The sequence below is a fragment of the Capsaspora owczarzaki genome, assembly GCF_000151315.2.
Source record: "Capsaspora owczarzaki ATCC 30864 unplaced genomic scaffold supercont2.11, whole genome shotgun sequence".
Classification (NCBI taxonomy): Eukaryota; class Filasterea; order Ministeriida; family Capsasporidae; genus Capsaspora; species Capsaspora owczarzaki.
Window position 1 is genome coordinate 918961 of NW_011887302.1, and position 13242 is coordinate 932202.

The 13242-nt window shown below is 55.2% G+C and overlaps 5 protein-coding genes across 5 annotated transcripts; 4 read left to right on the forward strand and 1 right to left on the reverse strand.

The window, feature by feature from the left end:
- Window positions 1-11: 11 nt before the first annotated feature.
- Window positions 12-443, reverse strand: CAOG_08986 (hypothetical protein; the record flags this gene model as incomplete). The annotated part of the gene is made up of 1 exon (XM_011272362.1): window positions 12-443. A coding segment is annotated over one exon (432 nt), but the record flags the coding sequence as incomplete, so codon positions are not given.
- A 429-nt stretch (window positions 444-872) lies between these two features.
- Window positions 873-2073, forward strand: CAOG_06495 (maf-like protein). Its single transcript, XM_004345194.2, has 6 exons — window positions 873-1037; window positions 1171-1246; window positions 1357-1434; window positions 1525-1620; window positions 1695-1806; window positions 1902-2073. The coding sequence occupies exons 1-6, from the start codon at window positions 904-906 to the stop codon at window positions 2006-2008; spliced, it is 603 nt and encodes a 200-aa protein (XP_004345244.2). The 5' UTR covers window positions 873-903; the 3' UTR covers window positions 2009-2073.
- A 116-nt stretch (window positions 2074-2189) lies between these two features.
- On the forward strand, window positions 2190-5177 carry CAOG_06496 (WD repeat-containing protein 91). The gene is made up of 6 exons (XM_004345195.2): window positions 2190-2353; window positions 2790-3054; window positions 3192-3460; window positions 3571-4280; window positions 4380-4719; window positions 4811-5177. Exons 1-6 carry the CDS (start codon window positions 2231-2233, stop codon window positions 5111-5113), a joined length of 2010 nt encoding a protein of 669 aa, XP_004345245.2. The 5' UTR covers window positions 2190-2230; the 3' UTR covers window positions 5114-5177.
- A 386-nt stretch (window positions 5178-5563) lies between these two features.
- CAOG_06497 (hypothetical protein) lies at window positions 5564-8740 on the forward strand (the record flags this gene model as incomplete). The annotated part of the gene is made up of 11 exons (XM_004345196.2): window positions 5564-5640; window positions 5860-5943; window positions 6025-6108; window positions 6184-6267; window positions 6346-6426; window positions 6506-6589; window positions 6666-6749; window positions 6826-6909; window positions 6989-7072; window positions 7155-7229; window positions 7310-8740. The coding sequence occupies 11 exons, from the start codon at window positions 5564-5566 to the stop codon at window positions 8514-8516; spliced, it is 2028 nt and encodes a 675-aa protein (XP_004345246.1). The 3' UTR covers window positions 8517-8740.
- Window positions 8741-8825: 85 nt separating this feature from the next.
- CAOG_06498 (transcriptional repressor NF-X1) lies at window positions 8826-12968 on the forward strand. The gene has a single exon (XM_004345197.2). It carries the CDS (start codon window positions 8847-8849, stop codon window positions 12876-12878), a length of 4032 nt encoding a protein of 1343 aa, XP_004345247.2. The 5' UTR covers window positions 8826-8846; the 3' UTR covers window positions 12879-12968.
- The last annotated feature ends 274 nt before the right edge of the window (window positions 12969-13242 follow it).

Consider the following 13242-nt stretch of genomic DNA (forward strand, 5'->3'; position numbering starts at 1 on the left):
TTTGAGCTTGAGTTTGAGCTTGAGTTTGAGCTTGGCACACGATGGTGCGGTTGGTCTTGATGATGATCGTCGCTGCTTGGCGGCGCCTGTGCGTCGATGTGAGCCACGGTCGCTGCTCCGTCTGCGGATTCCGCCTGACCCGATGCGCGATGCACTGCTGATCGCTTGTTGGCCACTGCAGCGGCGTCTTGGACCATGAGCACTGTGATGGCGGCCTTTGCTGCGAACGCGACCAGCGTAGCATTACCACTGCCATTGCTTGGACTCGTCGCTGTGATCTCGCCGGATGTCGATGGAATCGATGAAGGCAATCCTCCTGGGTGCAACTGTGCTAACGAGGACGACGGGTGGCTTCGGGTTGGCTGTGACGCGGTTGCAGGCGTCGCGTCAACGACTCTGCTGCAGTACCAGTTTGGCGACGCGGGCAGCAGCCACTCGGCCATAGCAATGTATGCGTATATATATCTATGTGTGTGTGTGTGTGTTTGGAGATGTTCTACAGCGTACTGATGAGTTTTGCAACCGACAAGTCAAAAGTCACTGGTGGGAAGAACTGGAAATCTCAGAGAAAGGGGGAGTGAGCTGTTTAACCGAGAGAAAGGGGGAGTGAGCTGTTTAACCGTTTTGTTTCCAAAGTCACACGATACGTCCATGAATGACGATGATGACGATGATGACGATGACGCTTGGATTGGCTTAATCTGGGGGCGTTTTTGGTTGCGAAGGGAGAGGTGAGAAAAAACAGAGCGACGTGCGAAAACATGAGATCCGAGATCAGGCGAGACGATGACGTTGGTGCATACGTCCCGAGCAAGAAAAAAATAACATGGACATTGCATTTTGAGACGAGAAGACTCTTCATCTTGGTAGACGAGTGGAATCAGTCCTTGTTGCATTGAGAAAATGGCAGAGCTGCCCATTGTGCTCGGATCGTCGTCCAAGTGGCGCCAGCGCGTCTTCCGAGAGCATGGCTACACATTCACCACCATGACTGCAGACATTGACGAGAAGGCGGTCAACGCTGGCGCTGGCGATCGGTGCGTGCGCGTTTTGGCGGGAACCGTTGGCGGCTTTTTTTGTGATCGTCGCTCGTGGCCCCCTTCCGATCGCCTGATCAACTTTACTGATCTGTCTATTGCTTGCAAACCTTGATGCATGGAAAACGAACAGGTCCAAGGCAGACCCTCGCGCACTCACGCTCGCGGTTGCTGGAGCCAAAGCTGCCGCCATTCTGCCGAAGCTCACAGTAAAGCCAACAAAAGCACCATCATCACACCTATGGGGAAGTGTGGTTGCATAATACTTGATGAACATGAGGGAGTTCTCACGAGCGTGCCTGGATCACGATGGGTACAGACACCATGCTTGCTGATTACGTCCGACCAAGTCGTCGCGTACCAAGGCACGATTCGCGAGAAGCCTGAAACAGCTGAGGTATGGCACCAAGCATGATGATTGTTGTACATGTGCAAAATGCCGCTTGCATGGGCGAGGCAACCTGACGAAAAAGTGCTCGTTCTTCAGGAGTGCCGCCGATTCCTCAAATGCTACGAAACCACTCCCGCTGTGACTTGTGCAGCAATTGTCGTCACAAACACGCTGACTGGACAAGTGTATCAGGTTTGTGTGTTGGTTGTGAAAAGCGCGCGGATGGTCTTGAACTCAACTCGCTTTCTCTCTCTCGTTGGAAATAGGACGTGAGTTTCGCAAGCCAACTCTTCCATCCCATCCCCGACGACGTAATCACCCGCACAATCGAGCGCGGAGACATCATGTCGTGCTGTGGCGGCTTCATGATTGACGATGGTAACAGTACTCGTTGTGCAAAGTTGACCGAGTGGCGTTTTTGGTTTTTGTCTTTGGCTCAATGCGGATTTCGTTTTGGTGCGTTGACGGTGCAGTCGAGCTCAAGCAGTATCTCAGCGTCCGTGAAGGGACTGAGGATTCCATCATGGGATTGCCAATGGATCTTGTACAGCGGCTGCTTGACGAAGCACGCCGTGGATAAAAGGCTGCCCATGTCTTTGTTTCAACTAAAATTTCAAAAGTCCCATACAAAATCTGACGCTGTGTCCCAATGTCCAGTTCCATGTTCTCACTTGACGGAAATTGGTGGAAATTGACGCCAGTTTCTGAGCTCAATGCAAACTCCAATGCAAATCCAGTCATTTTTTTTTTTTTTTTTCCATCGAGCGTCCATTGCAGCAAATCCTAGCAAGACCCTCCAGCCATGAATGCCGCCGTCCCGATGATGGACGAGCTCATCAAAGAGTATCTCCTCTTCCGCGGCTTCACTGGCACGCTGCGTGCGTTCGAAGCCGACCTTCGTATGGATCGAGACAAGGGCTTCCAGGTCAGAAGTTCCAGTTCCAGCGCCTCGCATCCCACTCCAGCTCAGGACCGCCTGCGTTTCCTCGACTTTACTTGATTTAGAGAAGGGCAGGCTTACGATGAACGAAGCGATGTCGTTCGTCCGTCGGTTGTAGCGAAGAGTGCAGCTCGATTCAAGTCAGTGTCCGGCTGACGATCAGCTGGTTTGGCACAGACTCCACTCCAGTCTCACGTCGGACACTGATGTGTGGCTGAGTGTGGTGCAGGTTGGAAGTCAATCACTGACACATCCGACATTATGAGGCAGAGCGAGGATGAAGTGGAGAGTTCGGTGTCAAATTCTCAGAAACCACCAAAAGTTGGTTGTCAAATTCTCAGAAAACATCAAACTGTCCCACCCGAATAGCCGAACACAAACTCCCCGTCGCTCACAGTCGCACTCTTTGTCATTTCGACAGGTCGACCGGATTATTGATCAGCTCTTTGCGTACATTGCCGCTTTCGATATCGTCGGCCTGCGGCAGTTCTGGGGACACCTCGACATGCGATTCTTTGCGCGCCTCGACCACTCGTTCTTTGCGTCAGTGCGCAAGCTCGAGATTTGTCTGCAGCGCTACTATGTGGTCCACGCCATTCAAAGCGGAAAACCAGACAAGGTGGTCGAGTTCTTTGACAAGTTTTCCGCAGAGCTGCTGACCCAGCCAGACTGGCGTGATTGGTTTGGTAAGCACAGTTTCATTTCATCGCGAACGAGCGCAAAAATGTTGCCATTGGGATCAAAAGCGTCTTGCTCACCTGCATTGTCCACTTGACCATCTTGGCAATGGTTTTTTGTATTGTTGTTGTTGTTGATGCCACAGCGATTCTGTTTGTGAAAAACCCCGAACTCACTCCGGTCTTTGAGGGCTTCTTCACGCGTCAATGGCTCGAAACCTTCACGCTGTCCCTGCACAATTTTCTCAGCACAATCTTCCAGTCGATGCCGATGCCAACCTTGCTGACGTTCAGTGCCGAGCGCATTCGTCGCAAGGCCCTCGAGAAGGAAGTGGAAACGCTGCGCTCCCACCTCCATGTGCGACGCGAGTTTGATTCCGTGCGTGCAAACGATCCCCGCCAGTCATCGCCCAAGGTGAGTTTCACGCGAGTTGTTGTTGTTTGTTGTTTTTTTTTTCCGCGACCCTTGCTCTGTTGTGTTCCCCTCACGTTTGGTTTCGGACCCCACCCTGTTATTCACAGCAGGGCCCCGCGCAAGCCGTGTCGGCAACTCCAGCACGCACAGCGCCATCGGCCAAGACCTCTGCGCAATCCCACGCTGCAGACGACCCGCACCGGAAGGACATTCTCGCTGCCATGTGGGACGACTCATCGTCCAGTATCGACTCCCTCACAACGCCCAAGCGTCAAAATGTCGGAATGGCCCCTCCCGCCGCGGTGGCATCAACCCCATCTTCGCAGCAGGCCCCCGCCTCAACTGCACCATCCTCGACAACCACCACAACGACGACTAACGCCACCACCTCGGACGAGACCGTGTACGAGCTTCAAGACTTCAAGCCGAGCCATGGCGGCGCCGATGACGCTGCTTCACTGATGCCGCCGTCCGAGGAGCCCACCGAGCCTGCACGGGCAGATGGTGAGGGACTGCTTGTGACGGCAGCCGATACCTACCGCGAGCACAAGGCGGCTGTTACGCATGTGCGATTTTCGTCTGAGGGCACGACGGTAGCAAGCGCCGACCGTGCTGGCGTCTTGAAGGTGTGGAGTGCGGCTGGAACGACGTTCACCACGCACGCCACACTCCCCTGCCCGGCAGACATTCTGTCCATGGAGTGGGAGAGCAAGAGCGATCGCCTCCTGCTTTTGGGCTTGGCGGACGGCACCATCAAGCTGTTCAACACGGACACGCGCAAAGCCATGTTTGATTTGACGGTTGATCCGCAGTATCCAAGGTAGGAGGAGTCTTTTTTAAGTTTGGTTTTGTTTTTGTCGATATTGTATTGGGGTTTTCTGTTGTTCTTGTTTGTCTAACACCTGCTTTCTGCAAATAGGATTGTGGAACTCGCATGCAGCCCGCTGGGAACCTCGTTCGTGTGCTCGGCCGCCTCGGCCGCGAAACCCTCTGAAGGGCAGTTGCTATTGTGGAATTTGAAGACAATGAAACTCGAGCGATCGCTTGTGCTTGAGCCCGCTCCCACGCGCATCAACTCGGCCAGGTACAACCATAACGGCTCGCTGCTCGTGACTGGCGCTGAGGACGGCTGCATCCGCGTGTTTGACATGTCAAGTCAGCAAGCCATCATGGTCTGGACGGCCCACGAAGGGGAGGTGTATAGCGTCCAGTTCAGCTTTGACGAGACGTCCGTGTTTAGTCTTGGCGCTGATGGCAAGGTACCGTGGATTGGTGAACGCAATGTTTGCTGCTTGTTGTTGCTGAAAAATGAATGTCTCACTTTTTTTCCCCGCCATTTGGTTCCTGCAGTTCCGCCAATGGAACTTGCACACAGAAGCCAAGATCACTGAAATCGCCGTGCCTGTTATGCCAGCCCAGAGCGAGTTCATGCCAGGCGCCGGACAGTTTGCAATGGATGGCGAGGGCGACTTTTTCACGCTGGCGTCCTCAGAGCAAGCGCCCGTGTACCGTGTCGGCGAGGCCAATCCTCTCAAGACGCTTACGGGCCACACGCGCACCATTGCGAGCGTTGCGTGGTGCTCATCTCTACTCACCTGCGCGACGGGCTCGGCGGATTCGACCGTTCGCATCTACCGTCTGTGTCGAACGTAGTCGATTGGATGTTGTTCATGTTGATCTTTTGGATGTCTGATTACACCACATTGTAGATAGTGCCGCTCGGTTGTGTAATTCTCATGTGTATTGCACAAACGCGGTGGGCAAAAGTGAGAAAAGTCCTCCAAGTGGAACTTTTTTTCAGCTCGACGATCCGAACCCAGTCATCACAACCATACCCCGATTGCAGAGTGATTTCGTGTCACTGGTACTGGAATGATTCCAGGTTACATTACGGGTAAGGTCGTAAACAGGGTCAAACTTCTCCGAATTTCACACAGAATCCAATGCATGTCCGTTTCCCTCCCCGCTCCCCTTCACTTTGACTCACCGGCCATGAAACACGAAAATGCTCGACACGGATCTGGAAAGAAAAAACAGTCAGTCGCTTTTGGATTGACTGGCAGTCTTTTGGTTGTTTAGCTGTGTTGAATTCGATCATCCAAAATGCTGCCGTATCAGAATATGAATCAGAGACAGCGCAAGCTGTATGATCAAGTCAAGGATGCGAGCGGAGAGCTCAAGTAAGATAAAAGCCCGAGTTGATTGGCAATTTTGTGGTAGCGCGTGGACTGACGAAATGGAGGGAACAGTCTGAGTATGGAACAGATGGGCGATGCTGAAGCGAAGGCGATTGCTGAGGCACTCAAAGTGAACAGGACGCTGACTACGTCATCTCACTCTTGTTGGTGCGCGGGAGTGGGTGATTCAGAAGAGTGCTCACTGGCGGATGGGATGGACAGTCTGTACCAGAATCAGATTGGCGATCCTGGAGCATACACGATTGCTGAGGCACTCAAAGTGAACAAGACGCTGACTGCGCTCTCGTCAGGCATCTGACTGATACATTTGAGTGGGTAATCCAACAAAGAGCATTCAGAGTGCTCACAGATGGAAGGGACCAACAGCCTAAGTGGGAATCAGATTGGCGATGCTGCCGCGCGCACGATCGCTGAGGCACTCAAAGTGAACACGACGCTGATCAAGCTCAAGTAAGGCATCTCACTTTGACTGATGCATTTGAGTGGGTGATCCAGAAGAGTGCTCATTGATTGAGCGATAAACAGTCTGTACCAGAATCAGATTGGCAACGCTGGAGCGACGGCGATTGCTGAAGCACTCAAAGTGAACAAGACGCTGACTACGCTCTCGTAAGGCATCTCACTTTGACTGATGATGGTGAGTGAAAGATTTAATCAGAGCCATTCTAACTGATGAGGGATGGACAGTCTGAGTGGGAATCAGATTGGCAATGTGGGAGCGCAGGTTATGGCTGAGGTACTCAAAGTGAACACGCTGACTGAGCTCAAGTAAGTCATCTCACTTTGACTGATGCATGGAAGCTGAAGCTGGGTTTTCACTGTACTCACTGATGGAGGGGATGGACAGTCTGCGCCAGAATCAGATTGGCAACGCTGGAGCGACGGCGATTGCTGAAGCACTCAAAGTGAACACAAGACTGACTGGGCTCGAGTAAGGCATCTCACTCTTGTTGGTGCATGTGAGTTGGTGATTCAGAAGAGTACTCATTGATTGAGGGGCTGAACAGTCTGTGGGAGAATCAGATTGGCGATGATGGAGCGCTGGCGATTGCTGAAGCATTCAAAGTGAACACGACGCTGACTACGCTCAGGTAAGGCATCTCACTTTGACTGATGCATTTGAGTGGGTGATCCAGAAGAGTGCTCATTGATTGCGGGGATGAACAGTTTGCACCAGAATCAGATTGGCGATGCTGGAGCGCAGGCGATCGCTGAGGCACTCAAAGTGAACAAGACGCTGAAGGAGCTCTTGTAAGGCATTTCATTTTGAGTGACGTGTGCGAGTGGGTGATTCATAAGAGCGGCTCACTGATAGAGGAGATGTGGACAGCTTGTGGAGGAATCAGATTGGCGATGCTGGAGCACAAGCGATTGCTGAGGCACTCAAAGTGAACAAGACATTGAAAACGCTTTTGTAAATATTGATCGCTACAAGATGCTCTGACAGCCGTTAAACTCATGCTCCAATCTGACGATGTGATTGACAACAACAACAGTTTGAACGAGAATTTCCTGACCAACACCGGAATCAATGCACTCAGGCAAACCGGCAATACCACTTGTAACTTTAAGTAAGACTGTTTGTTTATTGGATTCTTGCATGAACAACAAGCCACTCACCTGCTTTTGGCGAACTTGGGTTTCCGAACAGAGACCTTGACCAGCAGCGTGTTCCGTCGTCTGCCGAACTGGCGCAGATTGCAGCTCGTGCCGCTGCGAACGTGGCAGAGATTCAGCAACTGCGCGCCAAGTTGGCCACGGAAGATCAGGAGCTCGCAACCAACAAGCAGGAGCTCGCAACTAAAGATCAAGCACTCGCTGCCAGAGATCAGGAGCTCGCTGCCAAAGACCAGCAGCTTGCTATCAAAGACCAGGAGCTTGCTGCCAAAAATCAGGAACTTGCAACCAAGGATCGTGAACTGAAGTTAGCTCTTGATCGTATCGACGTACTGGAGCGCAACCAAGGCGCCGGTGGATCCGCCTCAAACTTTGACGGTCCCATCCCACAAGTGCCTCTCGCCACTCTCGCCTCCGCCACGAACAATTTCGCTGCGGATTCTCTGCTCGGCGAAGGAGCATTTGGTCGTGTGTACAGTGCCAGTTTGCCTGCTCCTCCCGTTGCCGTCGCCATCAAGAAGCTGTCCGCCGCATCGATCCAGCAGTATGCAGCGTTTCAGGCAGAGTTGAAATCTCTATCTAAATTCCGTCACCCCAACATCATTGTCATGCTGTCCTATGCCGAAGCTCAGGGTGAATATTGCTTGGTTTACGAGTTCATGCCGAATGGTTCTGTACGCGATCGTCTCAGCTGCAAGAACGACACTCCTCCGCTGACTTGGTCCCAGCGCCATCGCATCGCGGCTGATGTCGCCCGTGGCATGCACTACGTCCAGACAGCCTTTCCTGACCATGTTCTGTTCCACCTCGACCTCAAGACGGACAATGTTCTGCTGGACGCACACTTCAATGCAAAAGTGTCTGATTTTGGTCTCGTCCGTGCTGCCGAGCATCTTGATGACAAGAGCTACCTTCGCACAAAGGTTCCTCAAGGCACCGTTCCTTACATGTGTCCCGAGTTCTTAGAAGGCCGCATGACCATCAAGACGGACGTTTATGCATTTGGCATGATTTTGCTCGAGCTTGTGACCGCCGCCAAGCCTGGCAACCGCCTGAAACTCGATGCACGAAAGGCTGTGAAAACCCAAAACGTCATTGGCATGCTGGACTCGGCGCTCAAACCAACCGACGCAGAGCGCCAAAGCGTCAGCAGCATTGTCACTCTTGCACTCGAGTGTCTTGATGAAGATGCCGATGAACGGCCATCCTTTGGACGCCTCATTGCTACATTGGATCTTTGATGACATGCTGTATTGCCCGTTTCAAGATCCAACCAAGGCGAGTCTGTTTGCCTTTCGTTCAGGTGATGCATTCAAAGTTTGATGCGTCCTCCCAGTGTCTTGCTGTTGTTGTTGCTGTTGTTGTTGTTGAGTTGTTGTTGTTGTCGTACTAGTCGGTAGTCGCAGTTTTGTGCTTTGTGCGTTGCGCTCATTTTCGCGAATGCAAATCGTCCTAACAACCCAACAATTCTGCACGACAACGCACCACGACTGTAACATTGTGGCTCATCATAACTCGATTTCGATGTCATAATCCTGATGAGATCACTTCTCTTTTTTCCATATTCCCAAATGCTTGATCCAACTGCAGCGCCGTTTGAGCCTTCTTCTTCGTCTTCGTCGTCGGTCTCACTCGGTCGCCAGTCGCCCTCAGCCGCCAATCACAGTAGCACTTCTGCTACCTCAACGAGCACAACTGGCTCATCGTCATCCAGCTCCAGCGCTCAGCAGCAGCAGCGCCGCGGTCCAAGGCAACCCAGGCAGCCGCGTGCGAGCCAAGCGATCGCCAGCAGTGACGCTGCCGCCCCGTCCGATGCCGACGGCACTGGCACGAATGCACGCTCTGCAGGCACTAATACGCAGGCAGCAGCACGCCCGCAGCAGCAGCAGCGACCGCGCAAGACGACGACGACTGGCGCACCACAGCCGATGTCGTCATCAGGATTCGTGTCGCAACCAGACCAGAGCTCAGTCCCAGACGCGGCTGTCGGCAGTGACAATGCATCACAACAGGCATCATCACAAGCACCGGCGTCGAGTGCGGGTCGCGATCGCACCCGAGACCGAGACAGGCGGCGAGGATCACCCAAGCCCAATGCAAACGTCAATGCTCAAGCCAATGCGCCGTCAAGCACCACTACTGAGGATGGCTCAACATCCACTCCCGCCGATTCCGACATGGTGAATGCTGCTGCTGCCCCAACATCAAGACAGCAGCAGTCTCGTAATACCAACAGTCGCCAACGCAATCCGCGTCGAGACATCTCCGAAGTATCTGCCGAGCACCAACCACCGGTTACATCATCCGAATCGATCGCCGCTCCAACCCCGCAACGGGTCAAGGAACGTGGACAATCGCGCAAGACACTGGCATCACAGTCACCTGGCGCACAGGGCGACGCTCCAGCCTCAAGTAGTGGTCGGAACAGACGATCCAACACGAGCAGTCCCGCCGCGCAACAACCACACTCAACCAATAGCAACACCAACAACAACAACCTGCCTTCGACGGAAGACTCGACGACGGCGACGACGACGACCGAGTCACAAACTGCACCACGAATCAACACGCCTCGGAGTGCAGCTGGACGCCGCATCCCAAAAAACGTCACCGAACTGACCGCCGACCTCATTTCCCAGCTCCGCGACAACTCGTACGAATGCATGGTTTGCTGCGACCGCATCACACGCAAACAGCCCGTCTATAGCTGCAGCAACTGCTACGCAGTCTTTCACATTGCATGCCTCAAAAAGTGGGCATCGTCCGCTGCATCCACGTCCTCCTCGGGTGGCTCCAACGCCAACGCAGCCGGCTGGCGTTGCCCGGGCTGCCAGCACGTCTCTGAGCGCGACCAATTGACCTACACTTGCTTTTGCGCAAAAGTGCGAAATCCCGACTGGAATCCGCACCACACGCCTCACAGCTGTGGCGAAGTCTGCAGCAAGTCGCGCCGCGGGACTTCCTGTCCGCATCCTTGCCCTCTATTGTGCCATCCGGGTCCCTGCAGCCCGTGCACCGTCATGCTCACCAAAAAGTGCCACTGCGGCAAGTCGTCGCTCCGTGTGCGTTGCGGCGACCCCACCGCGTCGCTCGCCTGCGAACAAACGTGCGACCGCTTCCAGTCCTGCGGCCGTCACACTTGCCAACAGCGCTGCCATGATGGGCCTTGCCCTCCGTGCGACCACTCAGAGACGCAGCGTTGCTACTGCGGCGCCCACACGCGGATTGTTGCGTGCGGCACTGGCGAGCCTGACTTTGCGCAGCGCCTTCGCACGCCCTCCGAAGGGGCCCCGAGCGAGGCGAATGTGATTGACGGTCCGGCGTTCTATTCGTGTGCCAGTGTTTGCGGAAGCCTGCTTGACTGCAAGCAGCACGAGTGCCGGCGAACGTGCCACGCTGGGCCTTGTGCCGACTGCCCTTTGACTCCTGCACGCGTCACCACCTGCCCCTGCACCAAAACCCCGATCGACGTGCTACAGCAGAAGCAGTCGGGCGGCGCCACCGCCCGCCGCTCTTGCCTCGACCCTGTTCCCGTCTGCGGCAAAACGTGTGGCAAGCAGTTGCCGTGCGCGCGCTTTGACACGACAGGCAAGGGCAGCCACCGGTGTACCCTGCCGTGCCACGAAGGCCCTTGCTCCCCTTGCCCATCCTCTGTCCGGATGGTGTGTCGGTGCAAAATGTCTGATCGGACGGTTCCCTGCGCCGAGCTGGCTGCGTTCGGTCGTGAACAGCGCCACATTGCTCTTGCCTCTGGCGAGATCACTGCAGAACAGGCTGAGAGCATGGACGCAGAGGACGCGGATCACGAGCGCCTGGGCGAAACGCTCACGCAGCTCGCCTTCCGTTGCGACCGTGTCTGTCGTGCGCTGCGCCATTGCAAGCGCCACAACTGCGGCATTCGCTGCTGCACCACCGGCGAGCGCAAGAACGCGCCCGATGCCAGCGGCGTGCACATTTGCAAGCTGGTGTGTGGCAAAAAGCTGCAGTGCGGCTTGCACAAGTGTGAAGAAGTCTGCCATCCCGGCCACTGTGCCCCTTGCATGCAGTCCACCTTTGACGAGGTTGCCTGTGAGTGCGGCAAAACTGTTCTCTTCCCGCCAATCCGCTGCGGCACATCGTTGCCGCCGTGCCCGTACCCGTGCACCCGCGAACACGGCTGCTCGCATCCCGTGCTCCACACCTGCCATCGCGACGTCAAGTGTCCGCCCTGTGTGACGCTGACGCCCAAAATGTGCATGGGTGGCCACGAGCTTCGCAAGAGCGTCCCGTGCCACATCCAGGATGTGTCTTGCGGCCGAGCCTGCGAACGCACGCTGTCGTGCGGCCAGCACACGTGCCAACTGACCTGCCACAAGGACGCCTGTCAACAGTTTGACACCCCGCTGCAGCCCGACGAGCTCCGCGCATGCACCCGGCCCTGCGGGCGCCCTCGGCTCATGTGCGAGCACGCTTGCGCCACGCCCTGTCACCCGGGCCAGCCGTGCCCAGAAACCCCCTGCCGCGAGCTTGTCCGCATTACGTGCAAGTGCAACACGCGCCAGCAGATGGTCCCTTGCGGGCTTGGCGCTGGTGTGCCTGGCTCGATGGAGGCAACGCGCGGCATGTCCTTGGTCGACTTTGCGCTGGCCCAGCGGTCGCTCAAGCAGCCCGACCAACAGGCCATCCCGCTTCGCGTTCGCTCGCACGAGCAAGTGCTCGAGTGCGACGGCGAGTGTGCTTTGGTGGAGCGCAATCGTCGCCTGGCCGAAGCGCTCGGCATTGAGCATGCCAACCTCACCTCCGTGCCCATCTTGCCCGGTACCAACAGTAGTAGCCACGAGCTGGGCGCAGCGTTGTCGGGCGAGGCCGCCAACACCAACGGTCTGACCATGGACGCGGCGTCCTACTACCAAGCTGGCAGCGCCGCACCGCAACAGACGCGCCCTGCCGGTGTCAGCGGCGGTGCTGTGAGCTACTCTGCCTTCCTGTTTGATGCGGCGAAAAAGACTCCTGCGTTCATCACTTCGTTGGAGGAAACATTGCACCAGTTCATCATGCGCGACACGGCCACTCGGTCGCGCTCGCTGCAAGTGCTCAACGCCCACTTCCGCCGCGTGGTGCACGAGCTTTGCGAGCACTACCGTGTCAAGACGTTCTCGCTGGACGAGGAACCAAACCGAAATCCAGTTCTCACAAAGACGCCTCTCTCGCACGTCCCCGCCATTTTGCTCTCGGAAGCCGCGCGGGCGTACAACCCCGACACAATGGGACCAATCACTGGCGATGTGTGGATTCGCTTTGGAGGTGGTGCGGGAGCCGGAGCAGCTCCGCAAATTTCGCTTCGAACGGACAGCTTTGGCTCGTTCGCTGTGCGCGCACCCATGGCCACATTCCCAGTCCAACAACAGCAGCAACAACAAAGCCCCCCTGTGACTAGCACTGGATCGTCGGACGTTTGGAACAGCGGTGGTGGTTGGGACGACAGCCCTGCAGCGTCAACGCCTGTTGCCGCAACTTCCGCATCGAGCTCAGAGGCCCCAGCGTCCCCCGCTGTCACTGCTGCTCCTGCCGAATCCACTGACTCTGCTGCTGCCCCTGAAGACTGGATGGCCCGAACGGAATAAGTTGACTGTTGTTTTCCCTGTCCAAGTGGTTTTGGCTTTTTCTTCTTTTGTTTGTTTGAATCAAATCAATCAGTGAAAACTTCAAACATCCTCGCAAGTCGAGTCAAAGGGAAGGGGGTTGTATTGAGGAAAGACAGCTTGGTTCTAGAACACGTTATTTGTTTTTTGGTCGCGGAGAGCGAGCGCCCGCGCCACGCCATCCGGAGTGTCACTGTGCATCTTGGCAGCTGTTCCGCCTCATGGGGAGACGAAAAAGAGAAGACACACACAAGACAAGAAAAAAATAACGGAAATCAAAGGCCAGTTCCACCACACACGCTTCAAAGAAGAAAAAAAAAAGGTCAAAAACACAACAAGTGAAAAG